Below are 26,769 nucleotides of genomic sequence, written 5' to 3' on the forward strand. Positions count from 1 at the left end.
AAAAGTTGCAAATTGCTCCCATATAAATGGAGCAGTAACTCTGAAACCTAATGGTAAAAAAGCCAGCACAATTATTTGCTACTGAGCCCTTTTGCAGGAATATCTGCCTCAGCTGCATAGGTACCAAAATTTCTCCTTGAAATCAATGGAAGTTGCACCTGAAGGTAGATGGGCTCAAATTGTCCAGTAATATACCTCTATTGCCCCAGAGAGTCACAGTAAAACAAACTGAGTCAATGGAGAATGCCTCACTAAGGACTAGATTGAAGGTGTTCAGCACAGGCCAGGCCTGCATTGGGAGTGAAGCAGAGCTCCACAGTGTCACACAGAGCACCAGAATCACTCTGCTTCCAGAGCAACCCAGTGGGGAAGTCTGCTGGGTCTCAGCAGTGTAGACGTTAGAGTCTAGGCTCCAGCCTGCGCCCAATTTCCAGCCCTACACCGTGTGCCCCATAAGCCCAAGTTAGTTGACTATGCTTTGAAATTCGCTGCTGCTCCTTTGCTGTGTACCATATAGAGAACTAGATAGTGAATCCTACATTTAATAGAGCTGTTATTTAAGGTATTTTGCAAAAAGCAAATCTGAGTATTTTATTTGTGTAAACGTGCTCTGAATTCCTGTATAGGAATGGTGATTAAAATTGCTACTTTGCTCTTTCTATGACCAGTTCACGTAAAGCAATGTTCAGATTGGCATGTAATGAAAAAGGAACCTGCTACCCAATATACTGGAAAATTAATTTTCCATCTGAAAGAGTATAAATCATTTTGGCCTTGCAATGTAGCAAAATAGCTGCTGATAAAATCTCATTTGAACTTTTTTGGCCTCTATGCAATGGGAAGTGCTGTTATTAAAGTGTGTCCTTGTGTCTGTTTCTGAATGTGAACGGAGATTTTCAAAAATGTCCAAGTGACATACAGGGGCGTACTCAGGGATTTAAATTTGACCACGCTTGGAGGGGTATGTTCTCCGCCTCCGCCACAGCCCTGGGGCCCATGCTCCTGCTTGCCTCCCCTTTTGCATACTCCTGGTGTCATAAAAGCACAAGAACCATGGGACTTTCACTTAAGTGCTTTTGGAAACCACACCTGGAGCTGCCACTTTTGTGGGATTTTCATACAACAGGTGTGTACAAATTTTGCAGGGCCAAAGCTTTGAAAATGTAGATTTAGACTAATCCATTAGGTCAGATAATCTTGACCATTCTGTACATACTTTGTATCTTGCAGTTACAAGCTATCCTGCACACGGGCTATGTGTTATGCTTTTTGTCATCGCAGAATTGTTTTTTTTCCTTACTTTTGAAAAGAATAAGAACAAAAGATATAGCCCTCCTCCTCCATGGAAAGCTCACAGGAGAAAGAATGGGCCCAGAAAACCCTGGGAAGTTCAGCCCATGGACTTCACAACTATATTTCTTCTGGGGCACAGTAGTTAAAGGTCCCACATCCCCAATCCCAAATATCCTGGGCAATCATGAGGAAGGGAAACTCTAGTTTTCCCCCACAGTGGAATAGCTTCTGCAGGGGCTGTTCTCCTGCTAGCTAGCTATTCTCAACCCTGCACAAACCCACATCTTTTGGGAATTGCAGTCATGAAATGTAGGTTAATGCTACTGTAGGTATTAGTCCCACATTAATGGAGGGGTAGTGCTGTGCTCAGATATCAGCTGCCACCTGGAGGGGACCAGGTCCTTCCCCCTAGCAATTCTTTCCCCCACTCTTTCCACAAGAGCCTGGGCTATAGAGTCCCAACCTTACAAAGGGGAGGAAGAGGAAGTTCCATTGGTTCAGAAGGGGTAGGGGGCCTACAGCAGAATCATTGCCCCCACATGACCAACCCACAGATTCTGGCTCTCTTCTGATTGCATTACTGAAGAAAAGCACAGGGTTGATGGTATCAAAATGAAAACAGATGCCAGTTTGGAGTTTCCCCCGATATTCTTAAAGTATTAGGAATAAAACTAAGAGGAAAAGCAAAGAGTTTACTTAGATGACATAGGAACTAAATGATTTCAGAGTCACTGTGATCATTGAGGACCCCCTTAAATCAGAAACACTTGAAAATTGATCCACAAAATTTATCATCTGGATTGCACATAAACTAATTTGCATGAATATCAGATTGGTAAAACAAAAAAAAGAAGAAGGAACTGTCTTGCTTGCTTTACATCACCTGAGCCAACTTAGTTACTGGAATCCAAACGTTTGTTTACTCTGACAACATAGGGGCATTGAGCAACCTTTTCTTTTGTTGATCAAAGCATACTGGGGAGTGGGAGGGGGACTGATCTTATAAAGAGACACAGTGTTGGTCTCATGTTTTACTCCATCATTCCAGCAAGGTTTATGACTGCAAAATGAAGCTGTTCTTAGTAAGCTGCTTGCTGGCTTGTTGTGGTTGCCAAGTCTGGGCAGCGAGCAGAGAGTATTACATTGGGATTACAGAGACCATTTGGAACTATGCACCTGGGAATAAAAATATAATATCTGGGCAGCTTTTTTCAGAAGAAGAGTAAGTAACATTCAGTTTGTGCTAACTACATATAAATGCTCTTGACTTTACAATAATGGTTGGTGTAGACACTGCTGGTTTAGAAACTGATCCAAAGCCCATTGAAGTCAATGAAAAGATTCCCATTGTTCTGAACGGCTTGTGAATCAGATCCTTATTCCTAGTCATTTTCTACAGGGCTTGTAAGGGGTCTTCTGTTTTTCCTAACATGTTAAAAATTCATTTGTATTTATGGAAGAAGAGCCTCTCAGACTAGGCGCCCATTCACGTCAGCAAAACTCCCATTGGAATACAGTACGATTACAACAGATGCCTTTGCTGATTAAGGATGGCAGGATCAGGCCCTGAATGTCTCATGATGTGTAATTTCGATCTCTCAATAAATAGATAAGATGCTGCATGTGCATATATTTACTTAAGGTAGGATTTTTTTTTTTAAATGGTGGCTGTGAAAACTCAGAATTTTACAGCACTGAAGCTGTGCTATTCAGCTGTCTCTGAGCTTTGACTATTTTAGTTAATCCCATTTGTACTGAGATATGCATCATTGGTTTAATTTCAGATTATTTTGTTCACAATTCCTTTTACACAGTAGATGTTTTTCTGTTGATTTATTTTTAACATTGAGACTCTCCTTTCTGTCTGCCAGTACAATGGAATCCTGCTCCTGTATGTGACATCAAAATGCTAAGAGACCAGGATCAATCACTGTATAAGTAGGAGAGAAACTAACTGCAGATCCTGAAGTGAGCTCTGTATTGGCAGACCCTTGCATTCCTCCAGAGAGGCGCTTCCTGTGGACACAGGGTTCCACACACACAGGGCTCACTGCAAGAGCAGGGCCTTAGTCTGTGCTAGTGAAAAAGATACAAGAGACAGGGTCTAGTCAAAAATAGATATAATTCATAAGGAGGGGAAACGGAAAAGCATCTCAGAAGGAGAGAAAATGGAAGTAGGACTATTAAGAAGTCTACTGTAAATAGATTTTGCAGACTGTTTGAAGAGTCTGGTATATTTTGTTGGCAATCCCCTGACATTTGCTGTATGTTTCTTCTGGATCACCTTGAATTCCTATGTTTAATGGTTTCACAATTTTGCTGGAGATTTTCTGCTAAGGTCATAAGAGTTTCTGCACTATTCAGTTTTAGAATTACACTGTAGTGTAGAAAAAAAACATTTGTTTCTCACATGGCAGAGACACTTTGGTATTCCAACGTTATTCATGAAGTGATGAGTTGGATAAGAGTAGCACAAGACATGCAATAGTTGGTAAGATGATTACACACAGATGTGTAAATCAGCCACAAGTGTGAGAATACATCTCACTCACATAACTACATCTGGAACCTAAACAGAATCTGAAATAAAAGAACCCACCAGCTGCAGGTCAGCAACAAACTGCTTCTTTAGTGTTTTTGCCACAGAGACAAGGACTTAATATGGTTACTACCATCCCATATTTTGTAATGTACATAGACCATTATGATGGATTATTTGACACAGTTATTTAGAATCCTAGTATATAGGATTGTTACTTCAGTTGTAAACTCTATGAGGGAGTGACCATCATTTTGTTCAGAGCCTAACACAACGGGCAGTACTGCCATACAAATAATATTAGTATATAATACACATGCTTTAGATATTCAATCCTGTCTTAATGAGGGGAAGGGATATTGTCAGGGCATGAAAGCTTTCACCTACTTCTGCAGAGTATGGAAACTTTCACTACAGATCCTGAGACCACATCAAATTTGTGTGTTTTTACATTTTGCTGTAAACTTGAAACCTCACACTAAGTTCATGGAGAACTTTATGAATCTTCCAAATGCACCTGGGCATGTTTATGGTTTTAGTCTTAAAACTGAGTGCAACTCATCAGTTTTGGCAGAGTTTTGATTTATGTTTTTTGTTTGAACCCCAACAAATATCAGGGGTTGAGAGTGCCAGCTGAAGAAAAGGCTAGCATAAGTACAGCAATGCAGCACCAGCACTGGCTAGGAGCCCAAGTCCTCATGAGGGACTTAAACTGGCTATATACGATGCAATGAACTGAGCCATACTGACACAAGCATGTGGAATGATTTCATGCTTCTAACTGATAAAGAAAGATAAATCTCAAAAAGTCTGACATCCTAGAACTGTGGGGCTGTGAACTCATGCATATTTGAAGAGTGACATCCGCAATTTCACTGTCAGTCACCCTCTAAGACATTCACCACCTTCATTTGTCAGAAGAACAATAAGTACTGTTTCCTCTATCCCAAATGGGCTGAAGAGTGGGGGTGTTTGTACAGAGTGAAAGGAAGACCAAGGTAATGAGGAGGATGGACAATGGTGAGGTAACATTGGGACAGGTGGAGAAAGGAAAGAGAAAACACTGAATAGCATATAAATAGTCAGTGGGGAAGAATAAGAAATTAAGTGTTTTGAAGAAAGAAAATTTTAGAGAAAAAAATAAAAAGTGAAATATTTTAAAAGGGTGACAAATTAAGACTGAGCAAAAATATGGACAATTAAAAAGAGATGCATCAAATAAGATAGAAAAAAGATGAATCAAAAAAGAAAATAAGGGAAACTTTCTTTTGGGGTTTTTGGTGGAAGAGTTTGAATTTTTTCACTCTAAACAACATTCCTTCTTCAGACATAACCCGCATGGGATACTATCGATTAGTCTCATTCTCTTTCCTAGAACTATAGGCATGAAGCATGAAGCCAGTGATCCAACAAACAGCTGGATGGGAAACGGAATGCGAGTAAATGGTCTGAAGTCTGAAGAGCAAAATGCTGAGCAATGCTGTCAGATGACACATTTGCACTCCTCTTATTTGCTTTGTGACAAACTACAGAGGACCAAATCCATCCCTGGTATAAATTTACTCAACTCAGTAGGGTTATATTTGTGATGAATTTGGCCCATCTCATTTTCAACTGCTCCTAAACTCTCACTCTTTTCCTGAACCCTCAGGCTATGAGAGTGTGTTTTTATGAATCCTATTATCTATTAGGGGAGAGAAAGAAAAGAACACAATGCAACTATCAACAGGAAGCCTTACAAGTAAACACTAATTATTTATACAGTCCAAGAAGAGCCATAACATGCTCCCTAATTTTAATTTGTGTCTGGCAAAGCTTCCTGAAATCTGACTTCCAGTAACTCACCCTCTTGCTCTGAGTCTGTGCTCTCCAATTACACAGAGCTCCTTATCAGTCCTTTGAAGCTGTGTGATTGACAGACTGAACAAATTGTGCCTACCCAGGGTTCAGCCCAACGATAAATGCTTTGGATTTTGTACAAACAAATTACACATAGGAGTAGAAATCAGAGGAATTTTGAATTTCAGAATGTCAAACGTTTTCCTAATTAGGGGATTGATTCCTCCCAGAATAATCCTTACTCCAGCAATTAGTCTTTTTGAAACAACTAGGGCAGGGACGGGCAAACTTTCTGGCCTGAGGGCCACATTGGGTTTCCAAAATTGTATGGAGGGCTGGTTAGGGGAGGCGGTGCCTCCCCCAAACAGCCAGGCATGGCCCGGCCCCTGACCCTATCCAACCCCCCCTGCTTCTCACCCTGGGACTCCTACCCCATCCAACCCCCCTGTTCCTTGTCCCCTGATGGCCCCTCCGGGACTCCTGCCCCATCCACCACCCCCTGTTCTCTGTCCCCTGACAGCCCCTGGACCCCCCTGTCCCTGACTGTCCCCTGCCGCCCCATCCAACCCCTCCTCTCATTCCTGACTGCCCCCCCGGGACTCCTGCCCCATCCAACCACCCATTCTCCCTGTCCCCTGACCGCCCCCAGAACCCCTGCCCCTGACTACCCCCTGCCACTCCATCCAATCCCTGCCCTTCCTGACTGCCCCCCCGAGACCCCTGCCCCCATTCAACCCCCCTGTTCCCCACCCTCTGACCGCCCCGACCCCTATCCACACCCCCGCCCCTGACCACCCCCTCAAACTCCCCTGCCCTCTATCCAACCCCCTCTTCCCTCTTATTGCGCTGCCTGGAGCACCGGTGGCTGGCGGCACTACATCTGCGCTGCCTGGCTGGAGCCAGCCACGCACCGCGCAGCACAGAGCACCGGGTCAGGCCCAGCTCTGCAGCTGCGCTGCCCTAGGAACTTGCAGCCCCGCCGCCCAGGAGCATTGCGCCCGCGGTGCAGTGAGCTGAGGCTGAGCGGAGGGGGAACAGAAAGGGCTGGGACGGGGGCTGGCCTCCCAGGCCAGGAGCTCAGGGGCTGGGCACAGGGTCCCGCGGGCTGGATGTGGCCCACGGGCCGTAGTTTGCCCATCTCTGAACTAGGGCAATTGATGTGAGCAGTCATTACATGGGCTATAAGCGTTGCAGGATTTGGCCTAAATATCCTAGTTAACAGTATTAGCACCATGTTGACAATCATGTAATCAACCATGAGTCAGTGCTAGCAGTTTCCCTGGCCATTGTAGACAGAGGCTTTTTAAAAATACACTTGCTTGCTTCCCCTTCCACTGATGACATTGAAGTCTATGGCTAAACTCCTGCCAACTTCAGTGATGGTAGGATCAGGGGCTCACAGTTCGCTTTCAATTGTCACACCTTCAGTGTGTGTGCCAGGCTTACTCATTCTCAAGGCCAGTCTACACTGAAACAAGTTTAGGTTTTATACCATCTCTCCAGGCATACTAACTTGGATGATTTTGCAAAACAAAAAACTAGGGGCAGCTTGGATCTGGTTCCTATTTAATATAAGCTATCAAAGCTCAAGGAGAATTACAGAAAAAGTTTTGAATCATCTCTAATAAAATGGATTCACCAAGGGAAGGTCATGCCTGACTAATCTAATCACCTTTTATGATGAGATTACTGGTTCTGTGGATGAAGGGAAAGCAGTGGATGTATTGTTTCTTGACTTTAGCAAAGCTTTTGACACGGTCTCCCATAGTATTCTTGTCACCAAGTTAAGGAAGTATGGGCTGGATGAATGCACTATAAGGTGGGTAGAAAGCTGGCTAGATTGTCGGGCTCAACGGGTAGTGATCAATGGCTCCATGTCTAGTTGGCAGCCGGTATCAAGTGGAGTGCCCCAAGGGTCGGTCCTGGGGCCGGTTTTATTCAATATCTTCATAAATGATCTAGAGGATGGTGTGGATTGCACTCTCAGCAAATTTGCGGATGATACTAAACTGGGAGGAGTGGTAGATACGCTGGAGGGGAGGGATAGGATACAGAAGGACCTAGACCAATTGGAAGATTGGGCCAAAAGGAATCTGATGAGGTTCAATAAGGATAAGTGCAGGGTCCTGCACTTAGGACGGAAGAACCCAATGCACAGCTACAGACTAGGGACCGAATGGCTAGGCAGCAGTTCTGCGGAAAAGGACCTAGGGGTGACAGTGGACGAGAAGCTGGGTATGAGTCAGCAGTGTGCCCTTGTTGCCAAGAAGGCCAATGGCATTTTGGGATGTATAAGTAGGGGCATAGCGAGCAGATCGAGGGACGTGATCGTTCCCCTCTATTCGACATTGGTGAGGCCTCATCTGGAGTACTGTGTCCAGTTTTGGGCCCCACACTTCAAGAAGGATGTGGATAAATTGGAGAGAGTCCAGCGAAGGGCAACAAAAATGATTAGGGGACTGGAACACATGAGTTATGAGGAGAGGCTGAGGGAGCTGGGATTGTTTAGCCTGCAGAAGAGAAGAATGAGGGGGGATTTGATAGCTGCTTTCAACTACCTGAAAGGGGGTTCCAAAGAGGATGGCTTTAGACTGTTCTCAATGGTAGCAGATGACAGAACGAGGAGTAATGGTCTCAAGTTGCAGTGGGGGAGGTTTAGATTGGATATTAGGAAAAACTTTTTCACTAAGAGGGTGGTGAAACACTGGAATGCGTTACCTAGGGAGGTGGTAGAATCTCCTTCCTTAGAGGTTTTTAAGGTCAGGCTTGACAAAGCCCTGGCTGGGATGATTTAACTGGGAATTGGTCCTGCTTTGAGCAGGGGGTTGGACTAGATGACCTTCTGGGGTCCCTTCCAACCCTGATATTCTATGATTCTATGATTCTATGATTCTATGAAAATAGTGAACCTGCAAAAGGGCATCTTCCTTTTAAAACTCACAGATTCAAAGGACACAGTCCTGTTGTCCTTATTCAGTGGAGCCAACAGGAGTGAATTTAAGAGTACATAAATGCTAATACTTGCATCACATAAACAACATCCAACTGAGCCAAAATTTCCCCAACTATAGCCTGTAATCTCTTCCATAAATACCTGACCCAGGCCAGTACTTAGGGAGATACATCTATAGTTCTCCCTGACTGGCACAGCCTGTATCAGCCACCTCAATAAAGAATATCCTTAATGTTCTTTCTACACCTAAGTAATATCTCTTTTCCACTTCGAGGGACTCAAAAGCTACCGTAACCTAATAATGGAAGTAACAGTTTTATCATTTGTAATGAGATTTAAAGAAATTAAGGTATAAATGTAATATGTTATTTCAATAACGTGTATGCACTTTCCATGTAATTTGTGAGCAACATACACACTGTATTTATGGAAACATAAGAAGAGATGGAGCCAAACTCCCTTGTATTTATATTCCTGCATGGGACAAGGAGATTCAGGGTTTTTTTCTTAGCCAAGTTTTGCTTTAAGGTAAAATAACCCATTTCAGTTTAAGATTCAGGATTAATTGAACCCCCAAGGAGATTACCTAGATTCCTGGGGCTCTGTCTGCTGGCAGCTCCTGGTAGGGAGGGGGAGTCAAAGCAAACGCAGAGTCTGCCCGGCAACCAGTAGGGAGCGAGATGCCCCTCCCAGGGATTCAGGAAAGGGGAGAAGCCATTTTTGAGTCAGTCTGGAGCCAGCCAGGGCAAGGGCAGGACTGGCTGTGTGGGGAGCTCGTGAGTCCCAGGCCTGCATACAGGGTTCCACCCTGAAAACTGGCCTCTAGGGACCTGAAAACAAGATCCCTCAGCTGGGCTTTTCCTTCTCTACTGACGATTCCCAGTTTGTAGAGTTTTCCTGGGAAACTTCCCCAGCCAGGCTGAGTTTGCCCTCCAGCTCCCTAGGTGAGACCAGTCACCACATGGTCAGCTCTGCTCTGGCTGCTAGTCCAGGGCTGCTGCCTGCTGTGAGTGTGTCTGGATGCTGGGCTAGGAGACGACAGTTTGGATTTTAGTACAGTTGTGTAACCTGCACCTTGAGCCCTGCACCCCTTTGTGGTGAGGGGAAATCCTGGGACCGAAGCAGCCTGACTCCTGCCTGAAGAGGATCCCTGCCAGCAGAGATCAGCCCCTCTGCAGTGACTGAGGAGTCCAGAGTCATCTCTGAACCTGCGGGTCATTCATGGAGTTTGTGAATGTACCACCTTTTAGTTGGTCAGTCAGGGAATTCATTTTGGGGACCCCCTACTCCCTGGACTGTCTTCTCAAGCCAGGGAGTAAGGGTTTGGGGATTTTATAACCTGCTGCATATTAAACCTGTAGAGGGATTTAACACCTTCTCCCACTTGTGAGTCCTTTGGGCTGTACTGAACCCAGTCAGCCACCCTGCTAAACCACTGCAGAGAAGAATTTTGTGGTCTTAGGTCATCAAGGGCCCCAACAAAGTACGCATACCAATGGGATGCTAATCTTACATTTGCTACATCAAGTCACGTGACTGGGGAAAGTCACAGGTATTAGCAGCATGGGCACTGGTGACACTAAAAATAGTGTTTTACCCTGTTAAGTTATATTTGTCTCCTGTTTAATATAATTATTGTGTTGAATATATGGTATGTGTTTGTGTTATTTCTTGGAAGTCTCCAACTATCTGGCAAGTAAGTGGGGATTACCCTGTGGTTACAATTTTCCTCCCAAGCTGTCCTGGTGACCCTGCCAGGAAGGAGCAAAGGGGCGTGGAGGCGCACCGCCAAATAAATTCATGGGGAAAAAATAAAGAAGATACACCCTGCTGAGTGGGTGGCGGGATCCAGAAGAACCCAGACCTGTCCATCAAAACTTGTAAGCAGATTAGCATTAAAGAAGGTAACCGGTAAAGAGGGGGAGCTACAAAGATATATTCAAAAAAGTTGAAAACCGTCCCTCATTTTCTTTGAGCATGTATGAAGAACTCAGAATATACCAAAAGAACTCAGAAAATACTATCATCCCCCTATGAACAGTAGGTAGAAAAATCTGTATCCGTATCAAATGTTTAGTCTCTCCCTTATTTAGATTACGAGCTCTTTGGTGCAGGAACTGTCTTTTCGGTATGTATTTGTACACTATCTAGCCAATGGAGCCCTGATTCATGATTGGGGCTCGGGGTGCTATCATGATACAAATAATAATATCCCTGGCGTTTTAACAGATTCATTTTCAAGAATCAGTGTATTCTGACAGGGCTGTGTTTGTTTTCTCTGCAGACAAGCCAGAGTTTTTCTCCAAAGAGGCCCGGACAGAATAGGAAGCACTTACAAAAAAGCTGTCTACACACAGTTCACTGATAACTCCTTTAACAAAACAGTTGAGAAGCCTTCCTGGTTGGGGTTCCTAGGCCCAATTATCAAGGCAGAAGTTGGAGATTTCATTATCGTCCACTTGAAAAACTTTGCTTCTAGATCCTATACTCTTCATCCACATGGTGTGAAATACACTAAAGAAAATGAAGGTAAATTCCAGCTGATTCTGTCCAGATTTTAATCAGTACTTCAAAAGTCCCATTGACTTCAGTGGGATTCCTTGTAGCAATGAAGACTGCTCAAGTAAGTAAAGATTATAGAATTAGGATTTAAGAGAGGACTTAATCAAAAGAAGATAAGATTCAATTAGGGACATTTCCGAGATCACAGGGAAGGTTTTACAAGGGCCAAAATATGAAATGAATAGGAACCCACTAAGGTCCTATCGATCTGCAAAGAGGACAATTTTTGATCAACACTTCAGCAAACAAGGTTGATAGGTGAGACACAGGGCCACTAAGGTAATTTGAATAAAATTGATGTTAACATGGAAAAAGAAATTAAGCAATGGACACTAAATGGAAACCCATTTAACTTCAAATAAAAATACAAAGTGAATTTTATCTCTTTAATATGTAATGATAAAGGTATAACTCAAGACATTTCTAGAAGCTACTGTACGTTACTTAGATTTATAGGGCAAAATCCTGGTGGAATACTGTAGTGACTTTAATGCGACTAGTGCTTATTTAATAGAGCACCCATCACAAATGCCAGAGATAACTCAAGAGCTGGAACTGAGCCACAGGTGTAAATCCTCAGTTGGTGAAAATTGTCACCGTTCTATTGAAGTCAATGACTGTTGCCCCCATACTAACGTTCGGTGTGGGTGTTTTGGTTGGCTAGCTCCCAGTACTAAAAGGGGAAGGGTCGATGGGAAATCAGGACCCTGAGACTGATAGTCCCCAGGAACAATGGGGAGGGGCCAATGCTCCAGATCAGCCTGAATGACAGGGCGGGCAAGCTAATCAGGGAGTCAGGAGGCCAGGGGGGTCCTGTCCTCTGTGTGAACTGGAATTGCCTAGGTCAGACAGAGTGGGGCCGAGCTAAGGAGAAAGCGGGGGCCCAAGCTGAGCTGGGGAGCAGAGCAGTACCAGATCCAGAGGGGCCAGAAAAGAAGGTCAGGAAGCAGGTCAGAGTTGGGAGCAGGGCTGCAGCCACAGAGCCAGAGACACAGTCCAGGGAGAGCAGATCCTGTGCTGGGAGCAGAGCTGCAGCCACAGAGCCAGGTGTGGTGAGCAACTGGAGCCAGCCAAGGTAATACCCTGGGCAAAGGGCCCAGCGCAGAAAGACTCCCCCAGCCAAGGGTTCTTGCAGGCCAGACTGGGAGGGGGATCTTAACCTGACGGGGGGCTGATGCTGAGAAGAAGGGTACCACCACCCAAAGCCCTGAGATGTGTGGCCACCCCCAGAGCAAGTGTCCAACCCGCAGCATCCCTGCAGCAGAGCCAGGGCTTGAGAAGGAGGCCTGGGACCTACAAGGAACAGACTGTGAACTGCCCTGACATTCCAGAGACACTGTTTGTAACGTTTCCTACCACAGAGGGGGGTGATGTTTTCCTTTGACCTTTCCCATTTTTCCTTATTCTTTTTTAATTAATTGGTGGATTAAATAACTTTTAATAGCATTTGCTTTAAATTGTATGTAATGATCAGTGGGTCAGGGAAGTGCTCAGTGCAGAGAGAGTACCCCAGAGTGGGGACACCCTAGCCCCTGTGCTAGGTGACCGCAGCAGTGCTGGGGGGTTGAGCCCCCCAGAAATCCGGGGCCCAGCCGGGTTACGAGGACTCTGCCAGACAGGAGAGTGGAAGGGGAGCCCTCAAGGGCAGGGAGGCCTCTGGGTAAAGGAAGTGGGAGAGAGGACTCAGATCCTTTCACTATCCCACCTCACCGGAGTAGTGCAGAAGCCGGGAAAGTTTCCCACAATAGCAGGACCATTCCCCCACTTACATTTGGAAGTCTGGACTATGTTACTGCCACAATTAGTCAATGTCAAAGCATTACAGGTACAGTGTTACTGACTTCTTTTAGATCATGCACAATCTTCATTTTACAGAGTATAAAATGTCCAAGAGACATCTTCAGTAGCTTTACCTAAAGCACTCACAATCTTGCTTGTAATCTGTCAATCTCATTCCAAACCATGAAGGAGATGTTACCATTGACTGCATTGAATGTTATGTACCCTAGGTGCTTTTTATCCTGACAATACCAAAGATTTGCTAAAGAAAGATGATGCTGTGAAGCCTGGAGAACTGTATACGTACAGATGGGATGTAACAGAAGATCATGGTCCTGCTGAGGGAGATAGTAATTGTATGACCAGGATTTATCACTCACACACAGATGCCCCAAAGGATGTTGCCTCTGGGCTTGTTGGACCTTTGATAACTTGCAGGAAAGGTAAGAGATATAAAATATGTAAACAGCAGGAAGCAGAAAAGTGAAACTTGGTTTCTATTTTCATAAGAGATAGATATTGATGCGTAATGTTGCTATATGCTTTTAAACAGCGTTTGTATTTCATCCCAGAGTCCGCTGCCTTTGAGTAGGAATCCCTGAGTATAGTATGAATTTGTGCATGTTGAATAATTGATATAGCTTGTGAAGTGATTTGGAGTAAGTTGAAATGAAAAGCATAATATGAATATAAGGTATTGATTGTGGGGGTTTGCACATATATAAAATGTAACGTGAAACCTACCAGTTACATGTACATTATTTTGATTTTATTTAAAGCAAAATCTGGTGAAAAGTCTTTCCTCTCATATTTGGCCTTAGAAATGAGCAATAACTTATTATCAAAACACTTTTTGTAGTGTCACTCTACATTATCTTTCTCTTAGAAAGATCTATAGGAGACAGACATACCAACTCTTATTTAAAGGCAACCGGTAAAAATCTACCTTAATGTTACTATAGCTAAGAATTGAGGAAAGGAGCATTTCACCAGCCAGTCAATGAAAATGACTATTTTTCAGGCACACTGGATGGGGGAAGCGATAAACACATTGATGCTGAATTTATCCTTATGTTCTCTGTGATGGATGAAAATTTAAGCTGGTATCTGGATGACAATATTGAGAAATATTGCTCCGAACCTGCCAGAGTTGATAAAGAGAATGAGGACTTCCAGGAGAGCAATAAAATGCACTGTAAGATTTTTTTTTTTTTTAAAGAACTGTTCATCATGTTGTATTCCATTAACATTCCTTTTCTAGTCTCTAAAAGGTAACCGATAGCTAGGTTGTATGTTTAATTAAGCGCTTTATTCTTTTTAGATCTTTTCATATAAAAAGTGAAGGTTTAGGTCCTGCTTCTGCTCCTGTTGAAGTCAATGGGAGTTTTGCCACTGATTTTAGTGTGATCAGGTTTGGGGCAATACTTATTCATACTAGAAACAAAAAGAGCAAGTATCTGGCAGGACCAGAGGTGTGGGAAAACCAAAACCATGTAATTGTGACAAAGGGTATATACAGTGGGTCTGAGTCACCTACCAAGCTGCTCAAATTGCTGTTGAATCTGTACTAGCATAGTTTCCCAGACCACTGTAAGCAGAGCTTTGTTTCCTTCCCCCAAGCATTATACTGTACTCCAAAACACAGTCGGTGCTGCTTAGTGTCACCACAGAAGCTAGCCTTAAATCTGTCCTGAACTAAACATTCATGAAAAGGACTGATGATCACACTGCAAATACTAGCCATGCAGATTAGATATGGATTCAGGTTTTGGAACCCCATGGCCTAATGTGAAAGATGCTCAGAATCAGTTTTGGTTAGAGTTCATCTCTACCTTAATAGTATAGTGGCAGTGATTTTAGTGTTACATAGTTGGCAAGATAACAAGTTTTTGCACAAAGGTCTGTGAGCCCTGTGATGGTGAGTATATAATAAATAGCATTTCTTATTTTTTAAGCAATCAATGGATACATGTATGGATATCTTCCCAATCTCACCATGTGTGAAGAAGACAAAGTGAAATGGCATCTTTTTGGCATGGGTAATGAAGCTGATGTCCACTCAGCCTATTTCCATGGACAGGTTTTTACAGAAAGGAATCACCGCGTTGACTCCATCAGTCTCTTCCCTGCTACGTTTGTTGACGCTCTTATGGTGCCGAAGAACCCTGGGGAATGGCTGCTTAGCTGCCAAGTCAATGATCACATAGAAGGTATGAAATAAATTACTGTCTGTTGTATCTTACAATCTACAAGTGAGCGAAGCATACTTGAGTGCTTTATTTGGCATGCCATAATCATGATACAAAAAACAGAAGAGCCACAGTAAACTTTATATAAGTTGATACAAGACCTGATCCAGAATTGGAATGATCTAACCATTTGAATTAAATGTGCCTGAGCTTACCCTTTACTGAGTCACTTTTGTGTGAATGTTGACATTCGGAAGAACACCATCTGATATATCACAGTCTAGTTAACAAAGCCATCTCACATTCTCAGCAGCTCATCTGGGAATGCATTTACGCTAAGGGCTGAACCAAAGCCCAATGAAGTCAATGAACATGTTGTCACTACTTGGATTCAGTAATATGTGGGCAGGAACTGATTCAGATTCCAAATGTAGATGAGTAAAGCCATGATTTACACTGGATAAGTTTACCTCTGCTTGCAAACGGGGCAAGCTCAGCCAGTGTGAATCGTAGCTTCTTTTATCTACATTGGTTGCTGGCCACCAGTGGCTGAATTGGGGCTCATTCCAAGTTCAGGCAAGGCCATAGTAATTTATTCCTAAAGGGTGGAGGGGAGGCAGGTAAATTCACATTTTAACCTAGATGTTCCTTGGAAAGTTCCTTAGTTTATCAGAGACAGGGTTAATATTTCCATTCTCTCTATATATTCCTATAGCTTCCATTATTTATTAACTATAGCATGACATGCTATTTATTTCAGCCCAGAGCTTTGCACGGCTCTCTCTCCTTCTCTGACTAGGAATTTCCAAAATAAATCCCTGATCAAAAAATCCCTGATTAGAATCTGAGTTAATCGTGTCCCCCACTAATAGTTTAGCCTGATATTGATACGCTATACTCAACTATGCTGAGGAATCAAGTTTCAGTATGGTTCTCCTGACGTGTTTTAATTATGACCAATTTTTTTTTAAAAAATAGGAGCCTAAAAGATAGGCTCCTATATTATTAACATTAGGCACCTAAATAAGTGGCCTGGTTTTCAAGAGTGTGAGCATCCAGCTGGTCAATGGGAGCCATTTGGGTGCTCAGCACTTTTGCAGTATGAACAGGACCTACTTGTAATTTGAAGAACCATTCTGATCTATCAATGCCACTGAACAAGGAGAGAAAAAAAAAAGAAAAAAGAAAAAGACTTCCATTAATGTCAGTGGGCTTTGGATCAGGACTTTATGTATACTCAATGCAAAGTATGGAAAAAATATCAGGTGATAAATATATTATGAAGATTTATACCGTACTTCACGGCCCATTGTGTGGCTTCTTCTCTCCCATCTAAGGCCTGGTCTACACTTAAATGTTTTGCTGACACAGCTATATCAGGCACCCCCAAAAAAACCCCACCCCTCAGACTCCTAACTGATGTAGCTATGCCAGTAAACGCTCTGGTGTAGATGCAGTTATAATGGCAAAAAAGTCCTTTTGTCAGTATAGCTTAGGTTTAAGTTCTTCAGGGAACTGGTTTAAGTTCTTTTGTTGGTATAAACTCCATCTCCCCTAGGAGGGTTTACTGGTACAGTTATACTTGCAAACTGTTTCTAGTTTAGACAAGGCCTAGGAATTTCACAAATGAGTCACTAATTAAGTTCTGAGTGAAAGCAGAGCCAATTTAATATGCTTCAGCCTAGGCAAAATGCTATCTGACAGTCTGTTTTCACTCAATCCTAATCTTATTTGTCACTAATATGAACTGTGCCTTCATAAAACAAAGACATCCTTTACCAGCACATAGCAGCCTGCATTGCATACTATGCACTAATTTGGCTTGGGTGTGGTGTTTCATGTAGCTTGCTTTTGTCTGTGATTTGTATAACTTGCAACAGTGAGTCCTAGGGGAAGGAAACAGACAAATTTTAAATGAGAGAAGAAAAAAAACAAACAAACTAGGGTTCACATAAAATCCCCTCCCACTCCGCTTAAGGTTTGTTGTATTTGTATCTCCCTTTTTTCCTCCCTTCCCCAGGTGGTATGCAGGCCATTTTTGAAGTAAAAGACTGTAAAAAACCTACAACAGATCACAGTGAATATACAAATGTAAGACATTACTATCTTGCAGCTGAGGAAATTATCTGGAACTATGGTCCATCTGCAATAAACCATTTTACAGGACAACAATTAGTTATTGACAGGTAAATACCTCCTATTAAGTAAGAGAGCAGCTATAGACTATTGCTACAAGCAAACAAGCTTTGTTTACAAAAACTGATTTGGTTTGAACATGCTAAATATACACCGTCATAAGGAGCCACTGATTTTTAAGGAAAACCCCATTGTTTTCAGTGCTTCTTAAACATTGATTGCAATATATAGCCCATAACAATTATGCCTGTTACTTCCCTTGAGACCTTGAAGCAAGTTTCATTGTAGCATTAATAACTACACTGGAATGAAGAAATGTTGTATCACCATATATAGACAATCAGGGTCCCTGAAAATTTCAGGACTGGTCATCCATCAGTCTAGGGTGGTAAGAGAATGGGAATCAGTGGCCAGATCCTCAGCTGGTGTAAATTGTCACAGGTCTATTGAAATCAGCAAACAACATATACCAGCTCAGAATCTACCCCTTGTTCTAGATATGATTCTGTTAGCTAAGACTAAGGCCTTCTCTACACTGCCACTTTACTGCGCTGCAACTTTCTTGCTCAGGGGTGTGGAAAAGCAGCCCCCTGAGTGCTGTAAAGTGGCGGTGTAAACAGTGCGGGGGGGGGGGGGCTTTTTACAGTGCTGGGAGAGCACTCTCCCAGAGTTGGTGCTGCGACTACACAGCCGTGTCAAAGTGCCGCCGCAACTAGTGAAGACATACCCTTAGTCAAGTCATTTAACACCTCTATTCTTCATCTATCAAATGGGTTTAACAACACTTTGTTACCTTCCTGAGCTGAGGCTTAATTAATTAATCTCTGTGAAGTGCTGTGAGATCATTGAATGAACAGGGCAATAACAATTTTAAAAAAAAAAATCCCAGAGTAAGCTTTCATGAAATCTGCAAACTGTTTAATTGTTTTTACAGTCTTATTTCTCTGTGTTCTTGTGTAACTCATAATAAAAATACCTTTTTTCCTAAAACCAGAATAAAAATTACAAAGCACTGGCCAGAAACTATTGTTTGTGGATCTTCTAATGCACTGTGTGCATTAGACTAACAAGACAGGATCTCAGAAAAGAAAGACAAGCTGTAGAGAATTTAATGTAGGGGTCTGGTAGGCTTTTTCTGCCTACTCATGATTCCTTTAATTGCTGTATCAAGCTATAATATGATCTAGAGGGTAGAGCTCTAAAGTGGGACTCAGAAGATCTGGGTTCTATTTTCAGCTCTGCTCCTGCTGGGTGACCTTCAGCAAGTCACCTCACCTCCCTGTACCTCATTTTCCCCAAATATAAAACGGGGAGGATACTGCCCTCCTTTGTACTTCGAGCACTTCGAGATCTACTGATGAAAGCACTAGCTAAGAGCACAGTATTATTAAAAGTTGTTTCTATCAAATTTCTTCTGAACAGTGAGTCTCAGACATTTTTTGAACAAAATGAAAAAAGAATTGGTGGCTCTTATAAAAAAGCGGTTTATAAGGAGTACACAGATGGCACCTTCACAAAGTGTAAGAAAAGGCTCCCCGAGGAAGAACATCTTGGACTCTTAGGTGAGACTGTGTAAAACAATTTAAGGCAAAGCTGGAGGAGTTTGTTACCTCTCCGAACCCGCAGCATTTGTAAGGCCCTTGAACATGACTCGTTTGACTGGCAGAGCTTACAAATGCTACTAGCTTCATATGGGAGAAAGGGTGGAAATGACAAGTTATACTGGCACTGAGGGTTAAGTCAGCTCCATGAATGAGCAGGGAGGTGGTGCATGGCATCCGCTACAGAGTAAAAGAATGAATGGTAGGAGGGCAGGTGGTGCTTCCATTGACTGGGTTACTTCTGTTGAGGGGTGAGTGAAGAAGTACATGAACTGAATGGGGGGAGGTAGCGGTAGAGCTGGTGTCTGTGATGGGCAGGATACCAGGAGGAGATGGAGGATGTGCTGGGGCAGCAAAAATGATTATAGGGTTGGGGTTACATGTGCTGTTGCCTACGAAGAATTACGCCTGCTGGGAATTAAATGGAAAAGAGAGAGGGTTCAGACAGTACCTCTATCTTTCCCTGTACCCTCTGGGGCGACGGTTAGCTGAAGAGAACACTCACCACAACCCTTCTTGCCACTGTACCTATCTTCCCTTCAGTTTCCTCTGCCTTCCTTTCCTTCCTGTCTAGCCTCTCTCTGCCCCCACAATCATCCAGTCCCCATAGCTTCTCCCTTCATGAAAGCTGGAGCCCAGCTGCCTGTGCTGGACTCCAGTGAGTGCCCCCCTGCAGCTGTACATGCAGCAGTGTATTCTAGCACTTTACAATTGGCTAAGCTCGGGGTATATTTGTTAAAGGATTCAAGGAGGTAAAAGATTCTGCTGTCTTCCACAAGTCCTGTGTCAGTCCTTCAGCTTTATGTCCCACCTGGATCAAAACAGTCTGACCATTGAAATCTGTGCTCTTTACAAGGACCTGTAATCAAGGCAGAAGTGGGGGACATCGTCAGGGTGACCTTCAAGAACAATGGTAGCCACCCCTTCAGCATTCAGCCTCACGGTGTGAGCTACAGCAAGGGCAACGAGGGCACACTGTACCATACCATCTCTGGAGGTGAATATGGAAGCCAGGAGATTCCTGCAGAGAACAAGCAATTGTACATTTTGATGCATTTGTGATAAAAGTAATTGTGTTTATGACCGGGAGGTTAGCTATTAAGCTTGATTTTTAAAGCTGATTTTACAACAGGCACTGAAGCGCCGTCTTCACACGTGAGTCCTGGTGCTACATATACGTACGAGTGGAAGGTGTCAGAAGATGTGGGTCCCACCCAGGAAGATCCAGATTGCTTAACCTGGCTTTACTATTCAGCTGCAGATTCAGTCAAAGACACCAGCTCTGGCCTTGTGGGCCCTCTCTTAGTATGCAGGAAAGGAACTCTGCTTCCCTCTGGGAAACAGGTAACTCAAGGAGAAAGTGAAAGTGTTTACATCACTCCAACCCAATCTGCTTTCCCTTCCTGAACTGTGACTTCAAAAGCCTGCCAGGCTAAACATGCTTTCCTTTGGGGTGTTTTTTGTGGGGGTGAGTGGGAGGATGTTTGTCTTGTTTGTTTGGGGTGGTGGGATTATGCAGAAGAGAACTGGGAATGGGCTATTTCTAGATCATGGTAAGCAGTAACTAAAGATTGTCACTATTTAATGGGTGTATGTTGGACAGTATGAAATGTGGGGTCCAGTCCAGTTCCTGATGGGCTGACGTACACATCACAAAGCCACCACCACTGGCACCAAGTGGCATCCTGGCTGGCAAATCTCAGCAGGGAGTCCAGGGATTTGAATGATATAGATACTGAGGTTCCTCCTCATCTCTAGAGGTGGTCTCTGCAGGTCAGTAATGGGACCGTTTGACAGAAGCGTGTGGGTAGCTACAGACCAGGTAAGATGGCTAGAGAGTTTAGAGTTCCTCAGATGAAAGGTTCTATCCATCCATCCATATTTATGTTGCTCTCCCTTATGGTAAGTTATATTCACAAAGTAACTTACCAATAGAAGCCCTTTGCTGTCCTTTAGTTGACTCATTTGCATTTTTCTGTTTGCGCTGGTTCTTATCCCCAGAAAAATGTAGACAAGGAGTTTTTCCTACTTGCTACAGTGTTTGATGAGAATCTGAGCTGGTATTTGGATGATAACATTTTGATGTTTCTAATAAATCCTAATGACATTGACAAGGAAGATGAGGACTTCCAGGAGTCCAACAAGATGCACTGTAAGGACTTAACTTTATTATAACTAAATAGGCAAATATACCTCTACCCCGATATAACGTGCCCCGATATAACACGGGTTCGCATAGAATGCGGTAAAGCTCTGACATGCTGCTCTGAGCAGCGTATTAAGGGGGCCGGGCCGGGGCTGAGGGGTTCGATAAGGGGCAGAGGGTCTCGGGGGCGGTCAGGGGCTCCCGCCCCAGAGTTTGGAAGGCAGGAGCTGTGGGGGGGGCACTTTTGGGGGCCCCGCAGTCCCAGAGTGGCCCGGGAGATTAGCAGGGGGCCGGGAGAAGCCCGCTCCACTTCCCTCGTCCCAACCCCAGCTGTGTCGCTCGGGGGAGGGGGCTTGGGGGAAGGGATTCCCCCCCCCCCGCACTCACCAGCAGCGGCGGAAGCGGAGCAGCCTGGCCCCAGCCCTCTCCACTCCGCCAGCTCCCAGCCACTGTGCTCTGCTTCCCGCCACAGGTGAGTACGGGGGGTGTCCTTTCCCCAGCATCCCCGCACTCACCGGCATCGGGAAGCGGAGCGCTGCGGCTGAGAGGTGGTGGAGTGGAGCGGGCTGGGGCCACGTTGCTTCGCTTCCTGCTGGTGAGTGCCTGACGGGGTGAGGAGTGTGGATAGGGGTCGGAGCAGTCAGGGGACAGGGGGGTTGCGTAGGGGGTGGGGTCCTGAGGATGATTAGGGACAGGGGGTCTCTGTAGGGGGCTGTCAGGGAACAAGGAACAGGGGGCGGAGGGGGCAAAGAAAGTTTGATATAACAGTCTCACCTATAATGCGGTGAGATTTATTTTATTTATTTATTTATTTTATTTTTTTGTCTCCTGAGGACCACATTATATCAGGATAGAGGTGTACTTTATACAGCATGTTGTCAGTATGTCTCTCCCACACACACTCATTCCTCCTTATCTCAGTTCAAGCAAATTATAGTGTGTGCAGAATTACACTTCTACATGTTTCTATATAGAAAGTTAGAGGCTTCATTGAGACTATTTTGAAAATGTGGTTCAATTATTTTTAAGGACTTATTTGTAAAAAGCTCTTTTGCAGTACAACAGTGTATAAATACAATTTAAAAATGTCTCACTAGCAGATTGCAGCAAGGGACAAGATCATACTTGGTACAATTTAACCAACTGGTGTAGATATAGGAAGAATATTATTGTATATTAATTAATGCAAACTGAATATTAAGCGTTCATTGAGGATTAACATCTTTATAGTGGATCCATTGTATGGTGGATAAAGGTCACTTAAGTAACAGTTTGAGGATGTGTTTGTACTCTGTTATAGTCTACAACTCCCCTAATGTACAGTAAAGTATCTTCAAACAGCTTATCTATCTGCCACTGCTTCCCAATTCAGCCCCAGCTGACAAACTGAGTCTTTAACAATGGCATGATGGAGTTTCATGCTTATTGTCCCTCAATAGCTTCTAGATCAAATACATTTAGATTTCAAGATGTGTTCCTCTCCCCCTCCCCAAATTACTAGCTCTGCATGCTCTAGGTGCGACTTGGGCATCAAGCATTTGTTTATTTTTTGTGCCTCATCACCAAATTCAGCAAGCCAATTTTGGTCTCATTGACACCTGTGCAACTCCCATTGCATTGAAATTAGGCCCTCCGTGACACTTGTGCAGCTCCATTGCCTTTGCTAGGTTTGCACAGGTGTAGCTAACTGACACATAGGCCTGGTCTATCCTGCCACTTTACAACTCTGAAACTTTCTCACTTACGGGTGTGTGAAAAAACACGCTCCCCCCCCCCACCCGAGCGCTGCAAGTTTCAGCGCTGTAAAGTGGGAGTGTGGACAGCAGCGCTTTAACATTGCTAGTGAAGACATACCTTTAATTACATTTAATACCCAAGAAGGAATAGAATCCGTTGCGTTCTCTTAGCTGTATTAGCCCTGAAGTGATAGCTGAAGTATAAAGCAGTGAAACTGTATTTTAGTCAGTAGAGTCTGCAAATGTGTTCCTGAATACACAGCGGAAGCTGATCTGTTGAATAAAAAGGTTCCATTTTCCCAATGGCTTTTCATTATCAGACTCATACTTTCAAAGAAAATAAAGTATGTAATTCAAAGTTACTGAATATTTGATTTATAAGAACTAGAAAGTTTAGAAGTTGCTTTGTTCTGACAATGATAGAAGAGGACAATGATACATTTTGCCAGACTAGGAAATCACATTATCCCACATATGTTACTAAATATGGATGCAACAGAGAATGTGTTACATGCACTAATCAGAATACTTTTGGTTTTCACAACTTTCTGTAGCTATTAATGGATATATGTATGGAAACCAGCCTGGCCTTGAGATGTGTAAAGGAAACACTGTTTCTTGGCATTTGATTGGCTTGGGATCGGAGGTTGATATTCATGGGATCTACTTCTCAGAAAACACTTTCCTAACTAAAGGAACAAGAAGGGATACAACAAACCTGTTTCCACACACCACTCTTACGGCTATTATGGAGCCTGACTCTGAAGGTGAATAAATGACCATCCTTACCATCCTCTGATATAGTCATCTACCATAGCAAAAGTAATATTAGCAGCTTAGACCAGGAAATTCATTGTTTAATCATTTTATGGCAGTAGTTCTCTGACAATGAACCATGGACCACCAGTAGCCAGTGGAGTCCTCCCAGTGCTTTGCAAAATGACACATTTTAGCAGTAGATTGTGCTTGTACATTATGCCCTGTGAAAGGTGTGTGTAGTTTTGCTTCCCAGAAGCAGCACAGGGAAGGAATCATATCTCAGGCAGATACAAGTCTTTCCCTGTTCCCTATTTCCCATTACTAATAATAGATTGCTTCCCCCACTTCTCCCTGCACCAGCTAGGCTGTGCTGGCCAGCACACAGCTGGAATCAAAACTCTACCCATTCCTTGCCTTCTTGCTTGCAGTGGGGTAGTTGGTATGCAGGTCCTTCTGACCCCAAACCCAAGGTGCCTGGAGTTTATGCAGTGGCACAGAAGAGCGGGAAGTGGAATCTCCTTGCATCCTTGCCTGGCTGTGTAGGTCCGGCCAGAATCTAGTCAATTTGAACCAGACAATGAGTTGCTAGGCAAAGAGAAGGTGATTCTGTTCCAAAGTGGTCCCCAGAATGAAAGTGTGAGGACCGCCATTTTGTGGAGCATTGCTTACTACAGAACATGACGACTGAAAGAAGGTATAAAGCTGAGAACAGTTTTAGATGTTGGCCCGAATCCAAAGATACATAGGCACCTAACGCCCAGATTCAAACATTTAAATCTTGGGTTTAGATACCTAAATCCTAGTTTTGGCTCCAGCAGGGTTTTGTGGATCACAATGAACCCTGTAGGCTCTTAAACTCACTCAGTGACTTAAGTTTTCAGGATAGAAGTTCCCTCTACCTATGTTTCTGTCTCTGGGCAGGAACGTCTCCCACCTAAGTTCCAGAACAATCCACAAACCAAGGGAAGACAGGCATTCAGTTGCCTATGTTGTCCATGGGGCCAGATCTGGTAGGCAGCCTCTGACTACTAAGTATTTATTCACAATGGAACACTCAATGGGTCTCAAAGAGAGAAAAAATGACTTTATGGTTAGGAAATCCACCTCGGAAGTGGGAGACCCTGGCTCCAGTACCCCTGCTTCAAATCACTCTTTCATTATTTAGCTATAGAGAAAGAGCTTCACCAGGACAAACTGGGAGAGTCCCACATCAGAATGTCCCATAGCTCAGTGATTAGTGCACTTTCCTGAGAGGTCAGAGACCCCTGCTCAAATCCTTTCCCCCACCTCTGGCACAGAGGGAGTAAAAACTAAACTTACATCCTAGACAACCAGCTTAAACCAGTAAGCGGGGGGATCCCCCCACCACTTACAACTGTTGTGTATGTAGTGGGAAGCTACTTAGGTGCCCAAATTGCTTGACTCCTCTCCTGGGAATTGCTAAACAGAGAGATTGGGACCTTCCTTCGGTACCTATTTCTGTGAGAAGGCTGGGGGCTAGCACAATCTAAGGCCTCAATTCTGCCAGTATTTACACGTGTTTAACTTTACTACTGAGTAGGACCATTGGACAAGCACCTTGCATGTTGCTAGAGCTTATAGTCTGTGCTTCAAGGAGTTTATAGTCTAAATCAACACAGGTGATACAGCACAGACATAGAGGACACATAGATTGAGGGTTCCTATCTGTGCAGGTTTTCTTTTAATCTCCTTGCTTGTTATGTGTGTGTCTCTGTCTGTCTCTCTCTAGGGGTTTTTGAAGTGGAGTGCTTGACAACAGATCACTACACCGGGGGCATGAAACAGAAATACAAAGTGAAAAAATGCGATTGGTGGAATCTGTTTCCATCGCTATATTTGCATGAAAAGACTTACTATATTGCAGCAGTGGAAGTTGAATGGGACTATTCTCCCAACAGAACATGGGAACATGAGAGGCATGAATTCCATGAGGAAAGGTAATAATGAATATCCAAAAACCCCATCACCAACATATTTGAGACTAAGGGCACGTCTTCACTAGCAACACTAAGGTGCTGTAGCATTGCTGGTGTAGTCACGGCATAGCACTGGGAGAGAGCTCTCCTAGCGCTCTTTTAAAAAACAAACACACACAAAAAAACCTCCACGAGGGGAGTAGCTACCCGTGCTGGGGCACTGTCACCTTACAGCCCTGAAACTTGCTGCGCTCCCCTTTTTTCACACCCCTGAGAGAGAAAGTTGCGGTGCTGTAAAGTGCCAGTGTAGACAAGGCCTAACTTGTTCTGGTTATGGGTGGTGGGCGGGAGGAAACTAGCCCTGGAAAGAAACTAGCCCAGGCATGTCCTGGGGGGCCTTGTGTCACAGGGTTGAGCAATCCCAACTGTGTGGTGCTTCTTTTACAGAATTGTAAAAACCCTTGTTTACAACTCCCCTGCTGATTAATGGTCGTGTAACACCTGCCGGGGTGTGGCTTACCACCTTTGTTGTCACTAAAGAACTAGCAATGGAGACTCCCAAACTTACAACATATTTCAACAACCATACAGCAAAATCTGAATTTCATACCCACTAATGATATACATATTTTGACGGAACAGTAGGTTTCAGCAGATCATGACCTTTTCTATAACACCTCACATGACATACTTTGTACAAAACATATATCATAATTACATGACACTGGTGAATATCGGGGTGTTGAGGTACATAATGCCACAAACACTTATATGTAACATCTTACCTACTTGCTTGGAGAACCCCATGCAGGCTTTAGATGGTAAACATTTACCAAGGAGAATGACCCTTCTCTTCTTTACTTCCCACATATGTAAAAATTCCTTTATTTTAAGGAGAACTGTTACCCCATAACCAGACCTGCATCACTATGAAGCCTTAGCCTAGATGGATTACTACTCTGACTATTCTTATTGTCTCAGTCAGCTGGTTGTTTAGTTTGTCCCAGTTATGAGCTCATGTCAGTGAGAGCTAGGGTGTTTTGTGACTGAGTCCCCGCCGTGGTATTCACTGCCTACTAAACATTTGTCCGGCTTCCAATTCCAGGCAAGGCTATTGAAATATACCAAGTAATTGTTTATATTTACACCTGTTAGTTTGTTCATATTTTCATTCAGCTGTCCCCACACCCGCCATTTCATTGTTTTTTCAATTAACTACCCTGTTCTCCAGCAATTCTCAGTCTATGCAGAGCTCTGCAGGCTTCTTCCTATCCTTGGGGACACTTGGGTCTGGGCCCAC

The 26,769-nt window shown here is 43.7% G+C and overlaps 1 protein-coding gene across 1 annotated transcript in view; it reads left to right on the plus strand.

Moving 5' to 3' along the window:
• Positions 1-2,360: 2,360 nt before the first annotated feature.
• Positions 2,361-26,769, plus strand: part of CP (ceruloplasmin) — a 39,616-nt gene continuing 15,207 nt past the window's right edge. The window contains exons 1-12 of the mRNA XM_073359716.1: positions 2,361-2,515; positions 10,909-11,153; positions 13,196-13,408; positions 13,987-14,160; positions 14,921-15,175; positions 17,175-17,340; positions 18,713-18,852; positions 19,748-19,888; positions 20,024-20,235; positions 20,893-21,043; positions 23,328-23,540; positions 25,283-25,490. Of these exons, the coding sequence (XP_073215817.1) occupies positions 2,361-2,515; positions 10,909-11,153; positions 13,196-13,408; positions 13,987-14,160; positions 14,921-15,175; positions 17,175-17,340; positions 18,713-18,852; positions 19,748-19,888; positions 20,024-20,235; positions 20,893-21,043; positions 23,328-23,540; positions 25,283-25,490 (2,273 nt within the window). The remainder of the gene's footprint in view (positions 2,516-10,908; positions 11,154-13,195; positions 13,409-13,986; positions 14,161-14,920; positions 15,176-17,174; positions 17,341-18,712; positions 18,853-19,747; positions 19,889-20,023; positions 20,236-20,892; positions 21,044-23,327; positions 23,541-25,282; positions 25,491-26,769) is intronic.

This window comes from Lepidochelys kempii, chromosome 9 (assembly GCF_965140285.1).
Source record: "Lepidochelys kempii isolate rLepKem1 chromosome 9, rLepKem1.hap1, whole genome shotgun sequence".
NCBI lineage: Eukaryota > Metazoa > Chordata > Testudines > Cheloniidae > Lepidochelys > Lepidochelys kempii.